General features: G+C 41.9%; 2 protein-coding genes across 3 annotated transcripts in view; both read left to right on the forward strand.

The window, feature by feature from the left end:
* The first annotated feature begins 232 nt into the window (after nucleotides 1-232).
* On the forward strand, nucleotides 233-9160 carry LOC132865819 (GTPase IMAP family member 8-like). Its single transcript, XM_060898318.1, has 6 exons — nucleotides 233-324; nucleotides 3180-3258; nucleotides 5008-5649; nucleotides 5975-6009; nucleotides 7075-7522; nucleotides 7655-9160. The coding sequence occupies exons 2-6, from the start codon at nucleotides 3240-3242 to the stop codon at nucleotides 8269-8271; spliced, it is 1761 nt and encodes a 586-aa protein (XP_060754301.1). The 5' UTR covers nucleotides 233-324; nucleotides 3180-3239; the 3' UTR covers nucleotides 8272-9160.
* A 2973-nt stretch (nucleotides 9161-12133) lies between these two features.
* Nucleotides 12134-18726, forward strand: part of LOC132866447 (GTPase IMAP family member 8-like) — a 43234-nt gene continuing 36641 nt past the window's right edge. The window contains exon 1 of one of the 2 annotated variants that reach the window (XM_060899207.1): nucleotides 12134-12456. The gene's annotated coding sequence lies outside the window, so the exon portion shown is untranslated. The remainder of the gene's footprint in view (nucleotides 12457-18726) is intronic. The other variant, XM_060899208.1, reaches the window with a different exon arrangement.

The raw sequence follows: 18726 nt of genomic DNA on the forward strand, positions 1-18726 counted from the left end.
TCAGCACTGTTGTGAAATAAAGCACTAGGGCATGATTTTATCATGGATAAGGGCATTGTGTGTGTGTGTGTGTGTGTGTGTGTGTGTGTGTGTGTGTGTGTGTGTATTTACATGTATAGTCTTGCACTTCACTTTTATAATATTTTCGACATTCCCATGGGCGTGGAATCCAATGAACACGCCTGACGACTGTACAGCACCTGGTAAAAAAATAGAACAAAAGGTGTGCACACTATGCAATGAAGAGAAAGGGAGCGTCGATAATCACCACTTCTTCATGATAACAGAAACTGTCGGTAGCAGGAGCAGCATCGCTTCATAAATGTATGTTATCATTTTTAAAGAGGACTAAATCACACTTTGTGTGTCCCATAGCATTCTGTATCTAATGCATTCCTCGAGTAGCCAGAGATGATAAAGTCCAGAGAAATTTTACGAAAGTGAAAGTGAAAGTGAAAGAAATGTGATGTTCAATGTGCTTAATATTAAATTAAAGAGTAAGCCTTTTTTAACTTATAAAATTAAGCTAATGTCATGTTTTTATGTGGAAATGACTTTATATCACTGACATGAAACTGCGACAAGATGATTTTTGTTTGGTGTCATTTTGTCTGAAAACTTCCTTCCATCTCTGAGTCTGTAATATTTACCATTAGTGAGAATTTGACTTCCTGCCTAAACAAATTGGATTAGGTAATTTGGAATCAACCCTAATCGAACCTTGCGTTGGGAAAGAAAACAGGCTATAGTCAGTAAATATAGCCAGGTACGGTTAGCAAATTAGCAAAACGTAGCTCAACAGGCTTTTTCAATCTCGGTGGAGTTCATACCTTCGAGGGAGTCAAAGAATGCATTTCGTTTTTTACGAGTCATTGCTTACTCAAGCATTCTGAAACAGCGATTAGATTAATTGATCAGGCACCGTCATTGGCCAGATGGGAGAAGAAGAGACCATTCTTATTATTTCTATTGAGTCCTTTCATGATTAAAAAAAAACAGTAATGAAAAAAGTATGTTTTTTATAGAAATGTAAACAAGTAAGAGTACATGTATTCAGTTTCAATAACACTCAAGTAAAGTATAAATATACTGATATAAAAAAATTCCCTAGTGAACGTTTCCTCACAGGGACTTGTACAGCGGAGATCAACATTGTTTACATTTAAAGTATATCAGGTGAAAATTCAAATTCGATCCAAATCGCTTGAATCTGCTCTCACTGAATTCAGAATTGAATGCAGAACAACAGACTTTACAGAATTTAAATATGTTTATTTGTTCTTGAGATATTTCAAATCAAAGATTGAAAAAACAGCTTAATTTTTATTAAACTGCCGTAATATTCTGTCTGAGGATCACATGGTCCAAAATGGGCCTCATTAACCAATGAGATCAAATGGTTTTTCTTCATAACTTTTCTATTTTTCAAGAGATTTACATGGAAATTGGCAGGAACATAGGTGGTTGTATACTGAATACAAAGTTTGAAAAAATATTAAAAATAAATTATGCAAATTAGTATTGATTATGCTAATTAGGTAAAAATCTTAAATTGGTACACTCAATAAAAAAGTAATAAAAGATTATTTCTAATCCCCTCTTTGTGCTCTGTAGGCCTTTGTATTTCTCAGTAGGGCCAACTAGTGTTTATATGAAAGAATATAAATGATTATTTTGATTAATATTCACAGCTTTCAAGGCGAACCTCAAAAAAACTGTCTGATCCACATCCAATAAACAATTCACATTAACTGAACTGAAATCGACACTCGCGTTTCTGACTTCAGGTTTTTTAAATCTCATTCTGACCACTAAGATCTGTTTCATCAAAACAACTCCAGTTCTATTCTAAAATAGTTATTTATTTACAGGAATCAGTTTGATTAAAAAAAATAAGTAGGTAAAGCTCTGAAAACTCACTTCAAAGTCTCCTGTGAATCAGAACATCAACATTAGCAGAGGGAAAATTTTGCTGAATCCATCATCAGAAACAGTGAGAGCGAGAGAACATCCCTATAAAAGTGATCTGATTGATATTGACGAGTAATCCAGTGGGAAACCGATCAGGAGAGAGAGAGAGAGAGAGAGAGAGAGAGAGAGAGAGAGAGAGAGCCTGACCACTTTCTTGTGACTCAGAAAGAAAAGCATGGTAAGTTTCCCGACATCCCACGAGCAGAGTTTTTACTCTGTTGTACCGACTTCAACCTGCCGTTACTCCCGAAGTGCTGAACAGATCTTAACCAGATACATTTCTTTGGAAAGCAGAGATTATAAGCTTTTTAATGAGAGCATTCACAATAGAAATTCAAGAGTTAAGCAATGGCAGATCTGGAAATTTAGATGAGCGTCTGCATGAACAATTTTCACAGCATGGCCGTGTCTGATACGCCTATTTATGGTGTTTCTTATAGGACCTGTAACAGTCCCATCAGTCTAAAACCATTGTTGGGGAGGATTTTTTTTCTTTTTAAAGCAAGACAAGGATTTTTACCTCCACTAACTTTTTTGGAGGTGGAGCTATTTTCACCTTTATTTGTTTGTTCCGAACATAACTCAAAAAATAGCAAACAGATTTGGATGAAATTTGGAGGAAAGCTGAGCCATGGACCAAGAAACAATTGATTCAATTTTGATGCAACTCCAGATATGTGTGTGGATCCAGGATGTTTTTGTTTGTTCCCAACATAACTCAAAAAGTCATGAACAGATTTGGATGAAATTTGGTGGACAGCTTTAGTATTATCCTACGTTCAAGTGATTTGATTTTGATGTTGATAATACGAGGCTTGTTGGACGTATGTGCTCTAGTGAATGGCCTTCTCATTTAAAATGAAGTGCTTATCTAATTATTGTGTCGAAAAGATAGGTCTTTGGTCTTCAGAAAATGAATTTAAAAACACTTGCAGTTATTAATATGGTGAAGGTTTCTATGAGATGAGTTTTATTTTAAGTTTTTTTGACATCTCCAGAACAGAGGAGTGTGTGCTTTTTTGTGCTTTCTCTGTAACATGACAAGCTGCCATTTTTTAAAATCTTATTAACTTCAAGAGAGAAAATTGCATTGTATTGCATTTGATATTCATTTTGTGCAAAATTTTATGTTGTGTCATATTTGGGATATCAAATCGTAGTTTTCCATCAATCTTTATTTTTGCATCCTTATTCTACTGTATGTCCAGACTACTGGAGCTCCAAAAAGACTGAAAGAAAGAGAACAACTGCGAATTTGAAGGGAAAAAATGGCTTTACACCCTTCAGGTATGCCAAATAGACCTCCTTTATCTTAGATTTGATAGTAAGCAAATACAGTGGTGCTTGAAAGTTTGTGAACCCTTTAGAATTTTCTATATTTCTGCATAAATATGACCTAAAACATCATCAGATTTTCACACAAGTCCTAAAAGTAGATAAAGAGAACCCAGTTAAACAAATGAGACAAAAATATTATACTTGGTCATTTATTTATTGAGGAAAATGATCCAATATTACATATCTGTGAGTGGTAAAAGTATGTGAACCTTTGCTTTCAGTATCTGGTGTGACCCCCTTGTGCAGCAATAACTGCAACTAAACGTTTGCGGTAACTGTTGATCAGTCCTGCACACCGGCTTGGAGGAATTTTAGCCCGTTCCTCCGTACAGAACAGCTTCAACCCTGGGATGTTGGTGGGTTTCCTCACATGAACTGCTCGCTTCAGGTCCTTCCACAGCATTTCCATTGGATTAAGGTCAGGACTTTGACTTGGCCATTCCAAAACATTCACTTTATTCTTCTTTAACCATTCTTTGGTAGAACGACTTGTGTGCTTAGGGTCGTTGTCTTGCTGCATGACCCACCATCTCTTGAGATTCAGTTCATGGACAGATGTCCTGACATTTTTCCTTTAGAATTTGCTGGTATAATTCAGAATTCATTGTTCCATCAATGATGGCAAGCCGTCCTGGCCCAGATGCAGCAAAACGGGCCCAAACCATGCTACTACCATCATGTTTCACAGATGGGATAAGGTTCTTATGCTGGAATGTAGTCTTTTCCTTTCTCCAAATATAACGCTTTTCATTTAAACCAAAAAGTTCTATTTTGGTCTCATCCGTCCACAAAACATTTTTCCAATAGCCTTCTGGCTTGTCCACATGATCTTTAGCAAACTGCAGACAAGCAGCAGTGTTCTTTTTGGAGCAGTGGTTTTCTCCTTGCAACCCTGCCATGCACACCATTGTTGTTCAGTGTTCTCCTGATGGTGGACTCATGAACATTAACATTAGCCAATGTGAGAGAGGCCTTCAGTTGCTTAGAAGTTACCCTGGGGTCCTTTGTGACCTCACCAACTATTACATGCCTTGCTCTTGGAGTGATCTTTGTGGGTCAACCACTCCTGGGGAGGGTAACAATGGTCTTGAATTTCCTCCATTTGTACACAATCTGTCTGACTGTGGATTGGTGGAGTCCAAACTCTTTAGAGATGGTTTTGTAGCCTTTTCCAGCCTGATGAGCATCAACAACACATTTTATGAGGTCCTCAGAAATCTCTTTTGTTCGTGCCATGATACACTTCCACAAACATGTGTTGTGAAGATCAGACTTTGATAGATCCCTGTTCTTTAAATAAAACAGGGTGCCCACTCACACCTGATTGTCATCCCATTGATTGAAGACACCTGACTCTAATTTCACCTTCAAATTAAGTGCTAATCCTAGAGGTTCACATACTTTTGCCACTCACAGATGTGTAATATTGGATCATTTTCCTCAATAAATAAATGACCAAGTATAATATTTTTGTCTCATTTGTTTAACTGGGTTCTCTTTATCTACTTTTAGGACTTGTGTGAAAATCTGATGATGTTTTAGGTCATATTTATGCAGAAATATAGAAAATTCTAAAGGGTTCACAAACTTTCAAGCACCACTGTATATTTTACATACTTTAAGCTGTACTTAAATTTTAGCTAGTTTTAATTATATTGTACATGTCTTCGTCAGTGTTTTTATCTTTCTTTCCTGCAGAGTGTAAGATTCTCAGGATTATGCTTCTTAGTCTCAGTGGTGTTGGAAAAAGTGCAACAGCCAAAGCAATATTAGGAACAGAAACTTTCAAAGAAACTGAAACTATACAGTGTGAGATACAGAATGGGAGAGTAGAGGGAAGAAACATCTCAGTGATTGACACGCCAGGAATCAACAACACTTCACTCACTCCAGAACAGTGGAGGACTGAACTAAAGAAGGGTTTGTTGCTTTCCTCTCCTGGCCCTCATGTGTTCCTGCTGGTGACCAAAGTGGGGAAATTCTCAGAAGAAGAGAGAAATGCTGTGAAGTGGGTTGTGGAGGACTTTGGAGAAGAAGCTCTGAAGTTCACCATGATACTGTTCATAGGAAGAGAAGAAATGACACAGAGACAGTTGGTGAAATCTTCTGAGGATATCAGGACAAAGGATTTGATCAGCTGCTTTCAAGGTGGATACTGTGTGATAAACAGTAAGAGAGAAGTTAATCAGGCTCAGATCAGTAAACTGCTGGAGGAGATTGAGGCCATAGTACAACAAAATGGAGGTCAGGTCTACACGCAAGAGATGTACGAAGCAGTTGATAGAATGAGAACAAAAGACAAGACACAGAAGAAAGAGGAAATGGGAAAGGGACATGAGAGCTAACCAAAACCAAACCAAGACACAAATCTGGAGGTGCAGAAAGTGGATTCTGTTATTGGGGTTAATGTAAAATGATTACCATCCTGTGGCCCTCACCCTGGTAATCATGAAGTGCTTCGAGAGACTAGTTCTTCAGCACATCAAGGACCACCTCCCCCCAGACTTTGACCCCTACCAGTTCACATATCCCACGAACAGATCCACAGAGGAAGCCATCGCCGTAGCTCTCCACTCTGCACTGAACCACCTGGAGCAGCAGCAGAGCTACTCTTTGTGGATTACATTTCAGCTTTTAACACAATAATCCCGGGCATCCTTATCAGAAAACTGGACACTCTTGGCTTCTCCCCTCTCACCTGTGCCTGGATAAAGGACTTTCTTACCAACCGGCCCCAGACTGTGAGACTTGGCCCCCACTTCTCCTCCACCCGCACGTTGAGCACCGGCTCTCCACAGGGCTGTGTGCTGAGCCCCTTCCTGTACTGCCTCTACACCCACGACTGTAGTTCAACCCACAACAACAACCTCATCATCAAGTTTGCTGATGACACCACAGTGGTTGGACTCCTCTCAAAGGGAGACGAGGCAGCCTACAGAGAGGAGGTCCTGAAGTTGGCAGCCTGGTGTTCAGAAAATAACCTCACTCTGAACACCAAGAAAACCAAAGAGCTCATTGTTGACTTCAGGAAGCACAGCACCGACCTAGCCCCCCTCTACATCAACAACGAATATGTGGAGAGGGTCCACACCTTCCGGTTTCTCGGTGTCCTCATCTCTGCCGACATCTCCTGGTCAGAGAACATTACAGCAGTCATTAAGAAGGCTCAGCAGTGGCTACACTTCCTGAGAGTCCTCAGGAAGCACAACCTAGACTCCAACCTGCTGCTGACCTTCTACCGCTCATCCATCGAGAGCCTGCTGACGTACTGTATTACAGTATGGTATGGCAGCTGCACTGCTGCAGACAGGGAGAGGCTCCAGAGGGTAGTTAAGGCAGCACAGAAGATCATTGGCTGCCCTCTCCCCCCCCGATGGACATTTACACCTCCTGCTGCCTTAGCAGAGCTAAAAACATTATCAAGGACCGCTCCCACCCTGGCTTTGATCTGTTTGACCTGTTGCCCTCAGGGAGGTGCTACAGATGCATCAGGACAAAGACAAATCGATTCAAAAACAGCTTCTTTCCAAAAGCCATAACTGCCCTGAACTCAGATATGCTCTGACTTTATAGTCTAACCCCCCTGTGCAATACTTCATAATGTGCAATATTTTATTTTATAATGTGACTCTCTCTGTGCAATACTTTATAATGTGCAATACCTCACTCCAAATGTGAAACACAACACATACACCTCAGGACTGTGCACCTCACCCCCCTTACACCCTCACCTTTTTTTTTCTCTACACGATGTTTGCACTGTTATTGGAGTTGCTTTTAATCTCATTGTACATGCGTATAGTGACAATAAAGGCATTCTATTCTATTCTATTCTATTCTATTCTATTCTATTCTATTCTAAAATGCGGAAATGTGATACCGCCAAAGAAACAGGAAGAGTCAGTGAAGTCACTTTCTGAGAAGAAGGGAGAGATGGCAGCAAAGTTTGTGAAAGAAAATTTCAAGATCCAGGAGGAGACATGGAAAGAAAGGGAAAGGAAGAAATGGGAAGAGGAGAGAGGAGCTACAGGGGGTGTAAAACCTCAGAAGAAAAAGGAAGAGTCAGTGAAGTCACTTCCTGAGAAGAAGGGAGAGATGGCAGCCAAGTTTGTGAAAGAAAATTTCAGGATTCAGGAGGAGACACGGAAAGAAAGGGAAAGGAAGAAATGGGAAGAGGAGAGAGGAGCTACAGGGGGTGTACAACCTGATCCAGGTGAGTCTAGTACACATATCAATACTATCAATACTCCAATTCAAAACTGCATTGAGTGGCATTGATATGGATTAATTATACTTATTATTAATGTGTAAAGGATGCCTTTCCAAAAACTGTGTTGTTTTTCAGTGTGTGATGTGAGGATTGTGCTCCTGGGAGGTGTTGGAGCAGGAAAAAGCTCATCAGGAAACACAATCCTGGGCAGGGAGGCATTCGGGAAGGACATCATCAAAGATAAGACAATGGGCAAGAGACAGGATGGAATGGTGGGAAATAAATCTATCACTGTGATTGACACTAAAGGTTATGCTAAAGACGACTCTCAGTACTACTTTTCAGAGTACTGTGATGAGTTGGAGCAATGTCTTTCCTTGTGTAGACCCGGCCCTCATGTGTTTGTGCTGGTTGTACCTTCCCCTAATAACTTCTCCTTCCCTGTTCATTTACTATATGAAAGATTTGGCCCAGAAGTTTTGAAACGCACTTTAGTTCTCATCACTCATGGAGACTCTTGGGGAAGAGACCACAAGGCAGTCTTAAATAACAGTTCAGTGCTTCAGCAGCTCATCCAGCATTGTGGAGAAGATTATCACATTTTCAACAACCAGGAGAAAGAAGACCAAACTCAGGTCAAAGAATTGCTGCAGAAGATCGAGATCTTGATTAGGAAGAACGGACAGGGGTACTGTACCACCGAGATGTACCAGAGAAAAGGGCAGGAGCCAGGAAGTTGTTCCCTAATCTGAATATTTTAAGGTCTTTTTTGAGAAATGCATTTCATTTGGATCCATTTGATTTGGAAGTTGTATAATATTATACACATCATTGTTTTGTTGAGCATAACTGAGTAGGTGGTTCTGAAGGTCTCTTTGTATAAAAGTAGAAGTCCTTGTTCTTTTTTAATAGGAATTTGACAGAAAAATTTGTAAGCATTGAAGTGTGTTTGGATGTCATATGCGATTTATCCTTTACGTATACTCTATATTTTATTTTATTATTATTATGGCCAGGTTCTGGCCAGAACTGATAATTGCATGATCAATTTTTCTTTGGTTAATCAGACACACGGTATGCCACCACACTTGCCGGAGCAGTTGGGGGTTAGGTGCCTTGCTCAAGGGCACTTGAGACAATCCTGCTGGTTGAGGGAATCAAACCAGTGACTTTTTGGTCCCAAAGCTGTTTCTCTAACTATTTGGCCATGGATTCCCCAATACAACCATATACCGTACATACTATATAGCATTTGGTTGATGGCAAAGGAATAAACAACAACAATGTCAACAACAACATTTTCCAGTCCATGGATAGTGTGTTGTTTGCCCTCTGATCCTCATCAAGCCCAGTTTCTGATTGGCAGTTGGCTGGAAGATCCTGATGGATGGGATTTATTATCTCACTATCCCATGTCATCCAGAACAGTATGGGTTCCCTTTGGAGTTTGACTCCTCTCAAGGTTTCTTCCTCACCACTGTCACCTTTGGCTTGTTCATTAGGAATTTAAATCTACATCTTGACTTTTATAAAGCTCCTTTGTGGCAATGTTTAAAAATTAAATATGCTATGCAAATAAAATGTAATTGAATGAATAATGAATAAACGTTAGCAGCACGGTGGTGTCATGAGTAGCACTGTTGTCTCACAGCAAGAAGGTTCTGGGTTTGAGCCCAGTGGTTGACGGGGCCCTTTCTGTGTGGAGTTTGCATGTTCTTCTATCTGCGTGGGTTTCCTCCGGGGGCTCCGGTTTCCCCCACAATCCAAAGACATGCAGGTTAGGATAACTGGTGGCTCTAAATTGACTGTAGGTGTGAATGTGAGTGTGAATGGTTGTGTGTGTGCCTCTGTATGTCAGCCCTGAGATGATCTGGTGACTTGTTCAGGGTGAACCCAGCCTCTCACCCATAATCAACTGGGATAGACTCCAGCTTGCCTGCGATCCTGCACAGGATAAGCAGCTACAGATAATGGATGGATGTTTATAGTGGATGGTGGCTCCCCCCCAAAGAAAATATTTTCTCACTGATATCTAAAGAAGATTGATGACCTGCCCAGGGTGAACTCCACCTCTCACCTGAAGTCAGCTGGGATTGGCTCAAGCTTCCTCCGAAACCCTGATGGATAAGTGGGATAGATAATGGATGGGATGCATGGTATCAAAAGAATTAGGCCCAGGTTAAGGTACAATGCTTCCATGAATATTCCATGCTTGGGTTAAAAACAGATGATTTGCTGTGTAATCCAAAATAGTCTGTAGTTATGTCAAGTCTAACTCAATAACACACTGAAATTCCTGTCAGGTTTTACAGATATATGAGAATGCCACATAACTGGAGAAGTATTTAACGTATCAGTAATACTGTAATTGCCGTGCCTTGCGATGATCTGGTGACTTGTACAGGGTGTACCCCGCCTCTCACCCATAGTCAGCTGGGATAGGCTCCAGCTTGCCTGTGACCCTGCACAGGATAAGCGATTATGGATAATGGATGGATGTAATTGCCTTGAAATATTGTATTGTACTGAAAGAAACTAAAAAAGAAGAAAAAAGTACAAATAGTAAATGGGAACTAAAAAATATATTTTTAGTTCCCATTTAATATGACCAGTCATCACTAGAAACCACCAATACCAATATAGAGTAAGTACTTACAGGAATTGCCTCAAGTTACTGAATACAGAACCTTAGGGTAGTATCTCACTGGGCTACGACAGCCCGCAACTAGTTGGAGACACAAGAATTGCCATAAAATATGCGAATTAGTGACAAATTTCACTTGGAATCACACTGAATTGATATTCGCATTTTTTACTGCAATTGTTGTGTCTCCAACTAGTCGCAGGCTGTCGCAGCCTGGCTTTCCCTTGGCAGGCAAGGAAGTAGAGGAAGCCTCACGGAAACTGACTAGAGAAGGGTTCGCGACGGCTTTGTGACACCAGCGACGCATTTGCAGTTATTTTGAGAGAAATTTTGTCACACAAATTTTTTGAACATATTCAAAATTTCAGCAACAAAGGAGCGACACTTTGTGACTCATGCGAGGAAATTGAGAAGCCCCGCGAATGTTTCAAGACACTTTTGAAACTCTCTCGCGAATGGCATTCGCAAGTTGTCGCAAGCTGTCGCAGCCCAGTGAGATACTGGCTTTACCCTTGTGGGTGCAATTGGTCTTAAGTGATCAATCTCATTAAATCAGTCTCAAATCAGTCTCATTAAATCAGTCTCATTAATAATACCATTAATTTTGGTGCTTAATAATAAATTACCAAACAGCTAAATTATGGTATATTCCAAATTATTATGATCACTACCAATGCAGCAATAATGTATTACTTACCATATTACATAAACGCTACAGCCAATGGTACTCATATACACCTTGGAATTCTTTGATATTGGATGACTTCAAAAATACATACCCGTAGAAGCAACAAACAGACGCACCGTTTAACAGAATAATTGAATTTATTATAACAATGATAAAAATGAGTAATAGCAGGTGAATACATTCAAATGGTCATCAGTGATATATATCTATATATAAGCATAAATGGTGAGGTAGTACTGTGTGTGTGTATGTGTGTGTGTGTGTGTGTGTGTGTGTGTGTGTGAGGGGAGAGAGAGAGAGAGAGAGAGAGAGAGGGAGGGGTGTGAGGCAGAGATTTTCTCCTTACTACTACGCGAGCCACTGACCTCTTAGGGTGTGTCCCGTGTGCGACTGCACAGTATGGGAAGGAGGAGACAAAGAGTTTGAATGTGAGCGCGGGAGAATGCGCTGTAAAGTTTGGAATGAATCAGGCCTTGGAATGTTATCTAAGGTGTGTGTGTGTGTGTGTGTGTGTGTGTGTGTGTGTGTGTTGGGGGAGGTGACAATCGCCTCGTGGCCCTTCGAGACAAAAGAATTAGCCCTGGTTGCTAATGAGACAAAGGAATTAGCCGTGGTAGCTAATTCCACTAGCTTATAACATTACTAAATCCACTGAAATCTTGATGAGGTCAAAATATGTGTAATAATGAAATTAAAGGTGTTAGAAAGGATAGAGAAAAGCATGCAGCAACCTATCTATTAAAAACAACTGAGAGAGAGCAATTGCAGAACACAATGATCAACTCAACACTCTGAGTGTCTACAGTGTGCACAATTAAACAGTTCCTGAGTTTAAATTCACACTACTTCATAAAGCTAATTCCTAAGACTAGTCTTTGCCCAAAATTCCAGCCTTACTTCCAGTATCTTGCTTCTATGCAAGATTATGCAGAGATGTCCCGAAATTTCTGGAGTTCACAGAGCTCATGGAGGCTTCTGTAAAAAGCAGAGAATTCTTGGTCCGACGCTTCGTCGTTCGTGAGGAAGAGTCTCTGCTCAATCAATGTGCACAATGATTAAGTAAGAGGAATCCAGTCGCTTCTAACTTTTAATTAACTGCTTTGGGCTGCAGTCGTAACGTTACTTATAATGAACAAATAAAAACCAGTTGTAACTCAATCTGAGTGAGATGGCGCAATTTAAGTAGTTTTACCATGGCCAGTGGTAAATGAAAGCGCTCTGAATCTTCTTACTTGCTAGGCAGAAGTCGTGATTTCGGACGGTCCGGTAAGAGGGTGCCTATTTATGTCTGTGTGGCTCACGAGGTTCACAGCGCCAAAAAGACCGAGCTGGAAGTTTCCGGGTCACTTATAGAGTCATGGAGGAAGTGACGTAGGTGATCCCGCCTAGGCGTGATGTAGGTCATCGCGGAAGTTAGTTGATGGGATTTGTAGTTCTTAGCTGTGGCTGTACCTACACCCTTTTCCAACAAAACCTGCTTAACAGGAAATACATGTCTTTTGCAAGACAAACAGTATGTAGATACATATCAGAGAGCAATATAAAGGAACAGATCTTCACTACACAGGACACAAGACTGGGTAACAACTCTTCTAACCCTTTAATGTAAGTACCTACAGAAGTCAAGTTTGTTTAATTTGGGACGTTTGTTGGGAATTTATTCACTGATATAATGCTCTTTTATCCAGACTGTTATTTCATACGTGCATCCTGGAAAACAAAGCAGTTTTAATTAAGGCAGACTGTAAATGAGTGGACAGTTTTACTCAGTCAGTGCATGATGTTTTCCAGTTCTTGATTCATCTGCTTTTTAATTTGTGATGGTTTTCTGGTCATTGCCCAACTTTTTTTTTTTTTTAAATATTGTTGTTATCTGCCATCTGCAAGATCTTAACTGCAACTTATAAAAGAAACAAGGCTCGACTTTGAAGGTTAATCTGATGCTGGTACTGTATGTGGTGTGGCACTTTTTGCTGTTTTTGATAAATGATATCTACCATGTATGAAAGGCTTTGTTGCCATCATTTCAGTACAGAGAAAGTGTTCTGTGAATTCTGTTTAAATAGCTGCAGTGTTTTCATAAATGCCATCCGTCTATTTTCTGTCAGTGGATTCTTTTCATTTGTCTGGCTTGTGTTGTCCTGAGTGTTATCTTGTCCAGATGCATGCTGTAGCATAGCAGTATAATCAGGATATCAGGGAGAAACTGGGAAAGGCACTGTAATCCATAGTATAATCACTTACATAAAGGCTGCTTTATTTGGTCTGTGCATCTCATCTCATCTCATTATCTCTAGCCGCTTTATCCTTCTACAGGGTCGCAGGCAAGCTGGAGCCTATCCCAGCTGACTACGGGCGAAAGGCGGGGTACACCCTGGACAAGTCGCCAGGTCATCACAGGGCTGACACATAGACACAGACAACCATTCACACTCACATTCACACCTACGCTCAATTTAGAGTCACCAGTTAACCTAACCTGCATGTCTTTGGACTGTGGGGGAAACCGGAGCACCCGGAGGAAACCCACGCGGACACGGGGAGAACATGCAAACTCCGCACAGAAAGGCCCTCGCCGGCCCCGGGGCTCGAACCCAGGACCTTCTTGCTGTGAGGCGACAGCGCTAACCACTACACCACCGTGCCGCCCCTGGTCTGTGCATGTTATGCAATATTTAGTATTGAAGACTGTAAAACCTTTAATGAGATGACAAACTGATTGCTATGTACAGTATACCACCTGAGACATAACACAATGATTCAGTCACCAACACACACATACGTACACACCATGAGTATTTTTCACTGTTTTTAGGAGTCAGTCTCCACCTAGTCTGTCCTTTTCCTGTTCATTGACTATGAGCCAGGAAAACAACAGAAACAACACACACACAGTTGTCAGGCTTTTCTCAATCTGAAATTGACTGATAAAGCATAAGAAGCTTCTTCAGTTCTGTCTGACTAGTGCAGAGTCCCAGGTATTTATCCTCTAGTGCAGTGGTTTTCAAAGTGGGGGCCGCGGCCCCCTGGGGGGCTGCCAGGGGGCGCTAGGGGGGCCTCAGAAAGTTGGATGGACGATAACAAAAAAATTGCGAAATTTTTTTTTTATAATTATTATTAAATATATTGTAATTAGTTTTTTAACCATTATTATACAACGTAAAATATAATTATTAATAATAATACATCATATCGAAACGTTGTTTGCCATGCTCATCTCTCCGATTGCCTGTGATATTGCAGTTTGCGCCATTTATCAAGCTGCTTTGCTCCTCAAACTAGCGTATTGCTAGTGTAAAATGGACAGGTTTTTGAAGAAGAGACTGAAGGAACAAACCAACAGCCCTGCTGTGGAGAACACTGCTGCGAAAAAAACTAAGAAGTCCTGGCCAACTAAAATCCAAAAATATGAGGCAGCATACATTAAGTATGGCTTTACAGCCATACAGAAAAATGGCCATGATTGCCCGAAATGCGTCCTCTGTCTGGAGACCCTGTCAAACGAGTGCTTAAAACCTTCGAAACTTCAGCGTCACTTGGTACAAAAACATCCGACAGATGCCGAAAAAAACAGTAGATTTCTTCAGATGCAAAGAAGAGCATTTGGTCAGGCAATTTGCTGCATTCACCCAGCAAGCTACTGTCCCCGAGCGGGCCCTGAAGGCATCATTTTTAGCCTCGTACCACATTGCTCATGCTAAAAAACTCACTCAATTGGAGAAGATTTGATTTTACCAGCCACCAAAGACATTGTCCGAGAATTTCTTGGTGAGGATGCTGCCAAAAAAAAAAATCGATGCTGTCCCACTCTCTGATAACACCATGAGCCAACGGATTGGTGACATGGGTCAAGATGTATCTGCTCAGCTGTTGGAGCAGGTGAGAGCCAGCGAATACTTTGCACTTCAGCTGGATGAGAGCACAGATTTATCCAATGAGGCCCAACTGCTTGTGTACATCAGATTTATTTCACAGGAAAGATTTGTGGAGGAAATACTATTTTGTAAAGCACTTGAAAGAAGAACTACTGGGAAAGACATTTTTCAAGTTTTGGACGATTACATCGAGTCTAACGGATTGGACTGGACCCGTTGTGTGAGGGGGTGTTTGGACGGAGCCGCAGCAATGACCGGGAAGATCAGTGGAGTGACCGCGCTCATTAAGCAGAAGGCCCCGCACATAGTGGCCACACACTGCATGCTCCATCGCGAGGCACTGGTCGCAAAAAGGATGGATAACGAGTTGAATCAGGTACTACAGGAGGTTATACAAGTAGTGAATTTTATTAAAGCCCGTCCCATGAAACACAGACTGTTTACCCTGCTTTGTAATGAGATGGGCACTCGTTTTGAGGGGCTGCTGCTTCACTCGAACGTGTGCTGGCTGTCACGGGGCACAGTTTTGAACCATGTCTATGAGCTGCGGAGGGAGGTTGCAGAGTTCCTCTCATCTGAAAAGCATCAGCTGGCAGATCGGTTCACCGATGCTACCTGGATCCGCAAACTTGCATACATGTCAGACATTTTCCAGCATCTAAATGTACTGAATTAAAGCATGCAAGGACGTGACACGTACATACTGCAGGTGCAAGACAAAGTGCGTGCTTTTTCCAAAAAGATCATGCTGTGGTCAAACAAGCTCCAGGAGGGAGTTACAGAAATGTTCCCACTACTTCACCAGGAGCTGCTGTCATGTGATGATTTGGGCTCCGTCTCTCCATTGATCCAGTCCCACCTGGAGCACCTCCAAGGATATTTCTAATGGCCCTTTTCCACTACCCTTTTTCAGCTCACTTCAGCTCGCTTCAGCTCACTTCAGCCCGACACGGCTCGCGTTTCGACTACCAAAAACCAGCACGGCTCAGCTCGCTTCAGCCCTGCTTAGCCCCTAAAACTCGCACCGTTTTGGAGTGGGGCTGAAGCGAGCCAAACCGTGCCGAGTGAGGTTGGGGGCGTGAGCAGACACTCCCCTGTGCACTGATTGGTGAGGAGGAGTGTCCTCACATGCCCACACACGCCCCGCGAGCACGCTGGGATCTGTAAACACCGCAAACCCGGAAGGAGAATAATTACGAATTAGGAGAATTTCTGAAGCCTTATGCGCCTCGCCTCATCTATACACTCTTGCCAGTATCTGTTGGTGTTGTCAGTGACAACAAGCCACAGCACCAAGACCAGCAACACTAATGACTCCATGTCCTCCATGTTTATTGTTTACTATCCAGGTCGTGAGACTACCGCTTAAAAGCTCACTGAATCAGTGACATACAGAGCATCGTGGACGAGTTCGCGGAGCGCAAGGCTCATCGTATGCCCTTCAAATAATGCGCGCAGTAGGCTATTGATGTTTTATTATGAGCCATGTACAGTATGTCACCTAATGTTTTTTTGTTTCTGAGTTACATGTTCGTTTGAAGGACTTAATGTACAAAATAACATAGTTGCACCCCGTAGTGCTGAAATTGGTAAACACAGTGCATTCAGTGAGGTTTGCACCGCCCTCCTTTTATTTCTGACTCTTCCTGTCACCGTTGCAACCTCTGAGCGCTCATTCGTATGCCCTTCAAATAATGTGCGCAGTATAGGCTATTGATGTTTTATTATGAGCCATGTACAGTATCCTAATGTTTTTTGTTTCTGAGTTACATGTTCGTTTGAAGGACTTGATGTACTAAACAACATAGTTGCACCCGGTAGTGTTGAAATTGGTAAACACCGCAGTTGTGGACATTTTGTAGCCTAAAATGATGTTATGATAAGCTTTAATAAAGGGCCCGGTCATTTGCCCCGCCCCCGGCCCGGGTCTGACTTGTTCCGCCACTGTCACTGATGTCACTGTTTGCGCTGCTTAACGACATCACGTGACGTCCACCAACTTTCGCTAACTCCACCCAATGTGTCCACCCACTTCCAGCCAGCACGGTTCAGCGCGGTTGTAGTCGAAATGCAACTCCAACAGCCCCGCTCAGCCCGACTCAGCTCGACTCAGCACGGCACGGCTCAGCCGCGTTTGTAGTGGAAAAGCGGCAAAAGACTATTTCCCTGACCTTGAAAACACACATTTAAACTGGGTTAGGAACCCCTTTGCCCCCAGTGTCGGTTCTAGTCTGGACTTAAAGTCACAGGAGGAACTGACTGAGATGACAAACTCAGGGGATTTAAAAATGGACTTTGAGGCTCTTCCCCTGTCTAATTACTGGCTACATGTAAGAAAGGACGATCCCAGCTTGGCTGACAGGGCATTGAAATGCCTTCTCCCTTTTGCAACAACCTACTTGTGTGAGTCTGGCTTTTCAACTTTAAAGGTACTCAAACCCAAACATAGAGCACGTCTACATGTGGACAACGACATGCGTATGGCACTGACGGAGATTAAGCCCAGGGTTGACAAACTATGTAGGAGCCACCAAGCCCATCCCTCCCACTAGTGTAAACCATCTGTCACTCCCAGACACACGCACGCATACAATTGAAAGTGGTTTGATTTCTTTTGTGCTGTTCTTATCAACAGTTTGTTGAAAAGTTTATTGTTCAGTGTGAAAATATTTGTGTTGAAAACATGTTAGTTAATAATATTCTTATGCTAAACAAATGTAACAATTATTGAATATTGAATAAAAGTAAGAGAAAACATTCTAAAAGTTGATGTTTCTTTACATATTTTGTAGCATTGTCTGTGGGTTTGCAAAGGGGGTCCCCGGCCAGAAGCTAATGCTGTTTGGGGGGCCTTGGCATGGAAAAGTTTGGGAACTCCTGCTCTAGTGGACCAAAAGCAAATGTACGCATTTTAGCCAGAGAAGACTGGTGGTTTGAAAGAGGAGTAAAAGAAGCCATCTTTCTCAACCTGGAACAACCATCACTGAACAGAGGAGGTGGTCTGAGATATCACTTAGAGCAGTGGTTCTCAAACTTTTTTCACCAAGTAGCACCTCAGAAAATACTTGGCTCTCCAAGTACCACCATAATGACCAACATTAAAATACAGTAGCGTAGTAGGTCTAAGTATTCATTAAAAACAAGGCGGAGGTTTTATTTAACAAGTATATTTAATATTGTTGGCCACTGTAACATTACACATAGTACTTTGAACAGTAACACTGTGTTTAAATATAGGAAAATAAAACACTGTACTTAAATAATGAATCAAATAAATTGGCCAAATCTGCAACATCTGTAGTCTCATCAAGCTGTATGGTAAAATATCTACTGTTCTTAATGCGCTCAATCAGTGTCTTTTTAACATCGTCAGCCATGTCGTTTATTCTTGACACGGTGTCATTTGAAAGCGGCACCAAGTTTAACTCTCTGGCAGCTTTCTCTCCACACATGATACGTGTCATCTCTTTGGCTAATGGCAAACACAGCAGTTCCCCGATTGTGTGCGGCTCACCGGCTCTGGCGATCAGGAGGCTGGCACGATATGAAGCTTCCTGTGCTTTGGCTACGGGTGTACCATAGGACAGAATGGTGGACTTGGACTGCTTCAGTTCATCACGTTTTCGTTAAAAAAAAAAAATCCATTGGTTTGTCCTTTACTGCTGTGTGTTTGGTTGTAAGATGCCGTTTGAGATGCGATGGTTTCATGGACTCATTGCTCAGAACGTCGCCGCATACAACACACTGCGGCCTGGGCAGCTCCTCTGTCCCGCTCCAAATGAATCCCAGTTTTATGTATTTTTCGTCAGACTTCCTCCTCACTGGTTTCTGCTGTTTGCTAGCAGTTCTGGGGCTGGTTTTGCCACTGTCGTTAGCATCCGCGCTCGGCTCACACACGTCCTCTTCAGTTCTCCCTCTCTCCTGATCCACGCTCACATTCGCGGATTTAAGCCACGACAGTAATTTTGTCATACTCGTCATAATTAGCAAAGCCACCTCC

Source organism: Neoarius graeffei, chromosome 18 (assembly GCF_027579695.1).
Source record: "Neoarius graeffei isolate fNeoGra1 chromosome 18, fNeoGra1.pri, whole genome shotgun sequence".
Lineage (NCBI taxonomy): Eukaryota > Metazoa > Chordata > Actinopteri > Siluriformes > Ariidae > Neoarius > Neoarius graeffei.

Coding starts and splice junctions, on each gene's coding strand:
- LOC132865819 (XM_060898318.1), top strand. Junction 5,650..5,974: donor AATGGGAAAGGGACATGAGA/GCTAACCAAAAC, acceptor CATCCTTATCAG/AAAACTGGACACTCTTGGCT. Junction 6,010..7,074: donor TGGCTTCTCCCCTCTCACCT/GTGCCTGGATAA, acceptor TTTGCACTGTTA/TTGGAGTTGCTTTTAATCTC.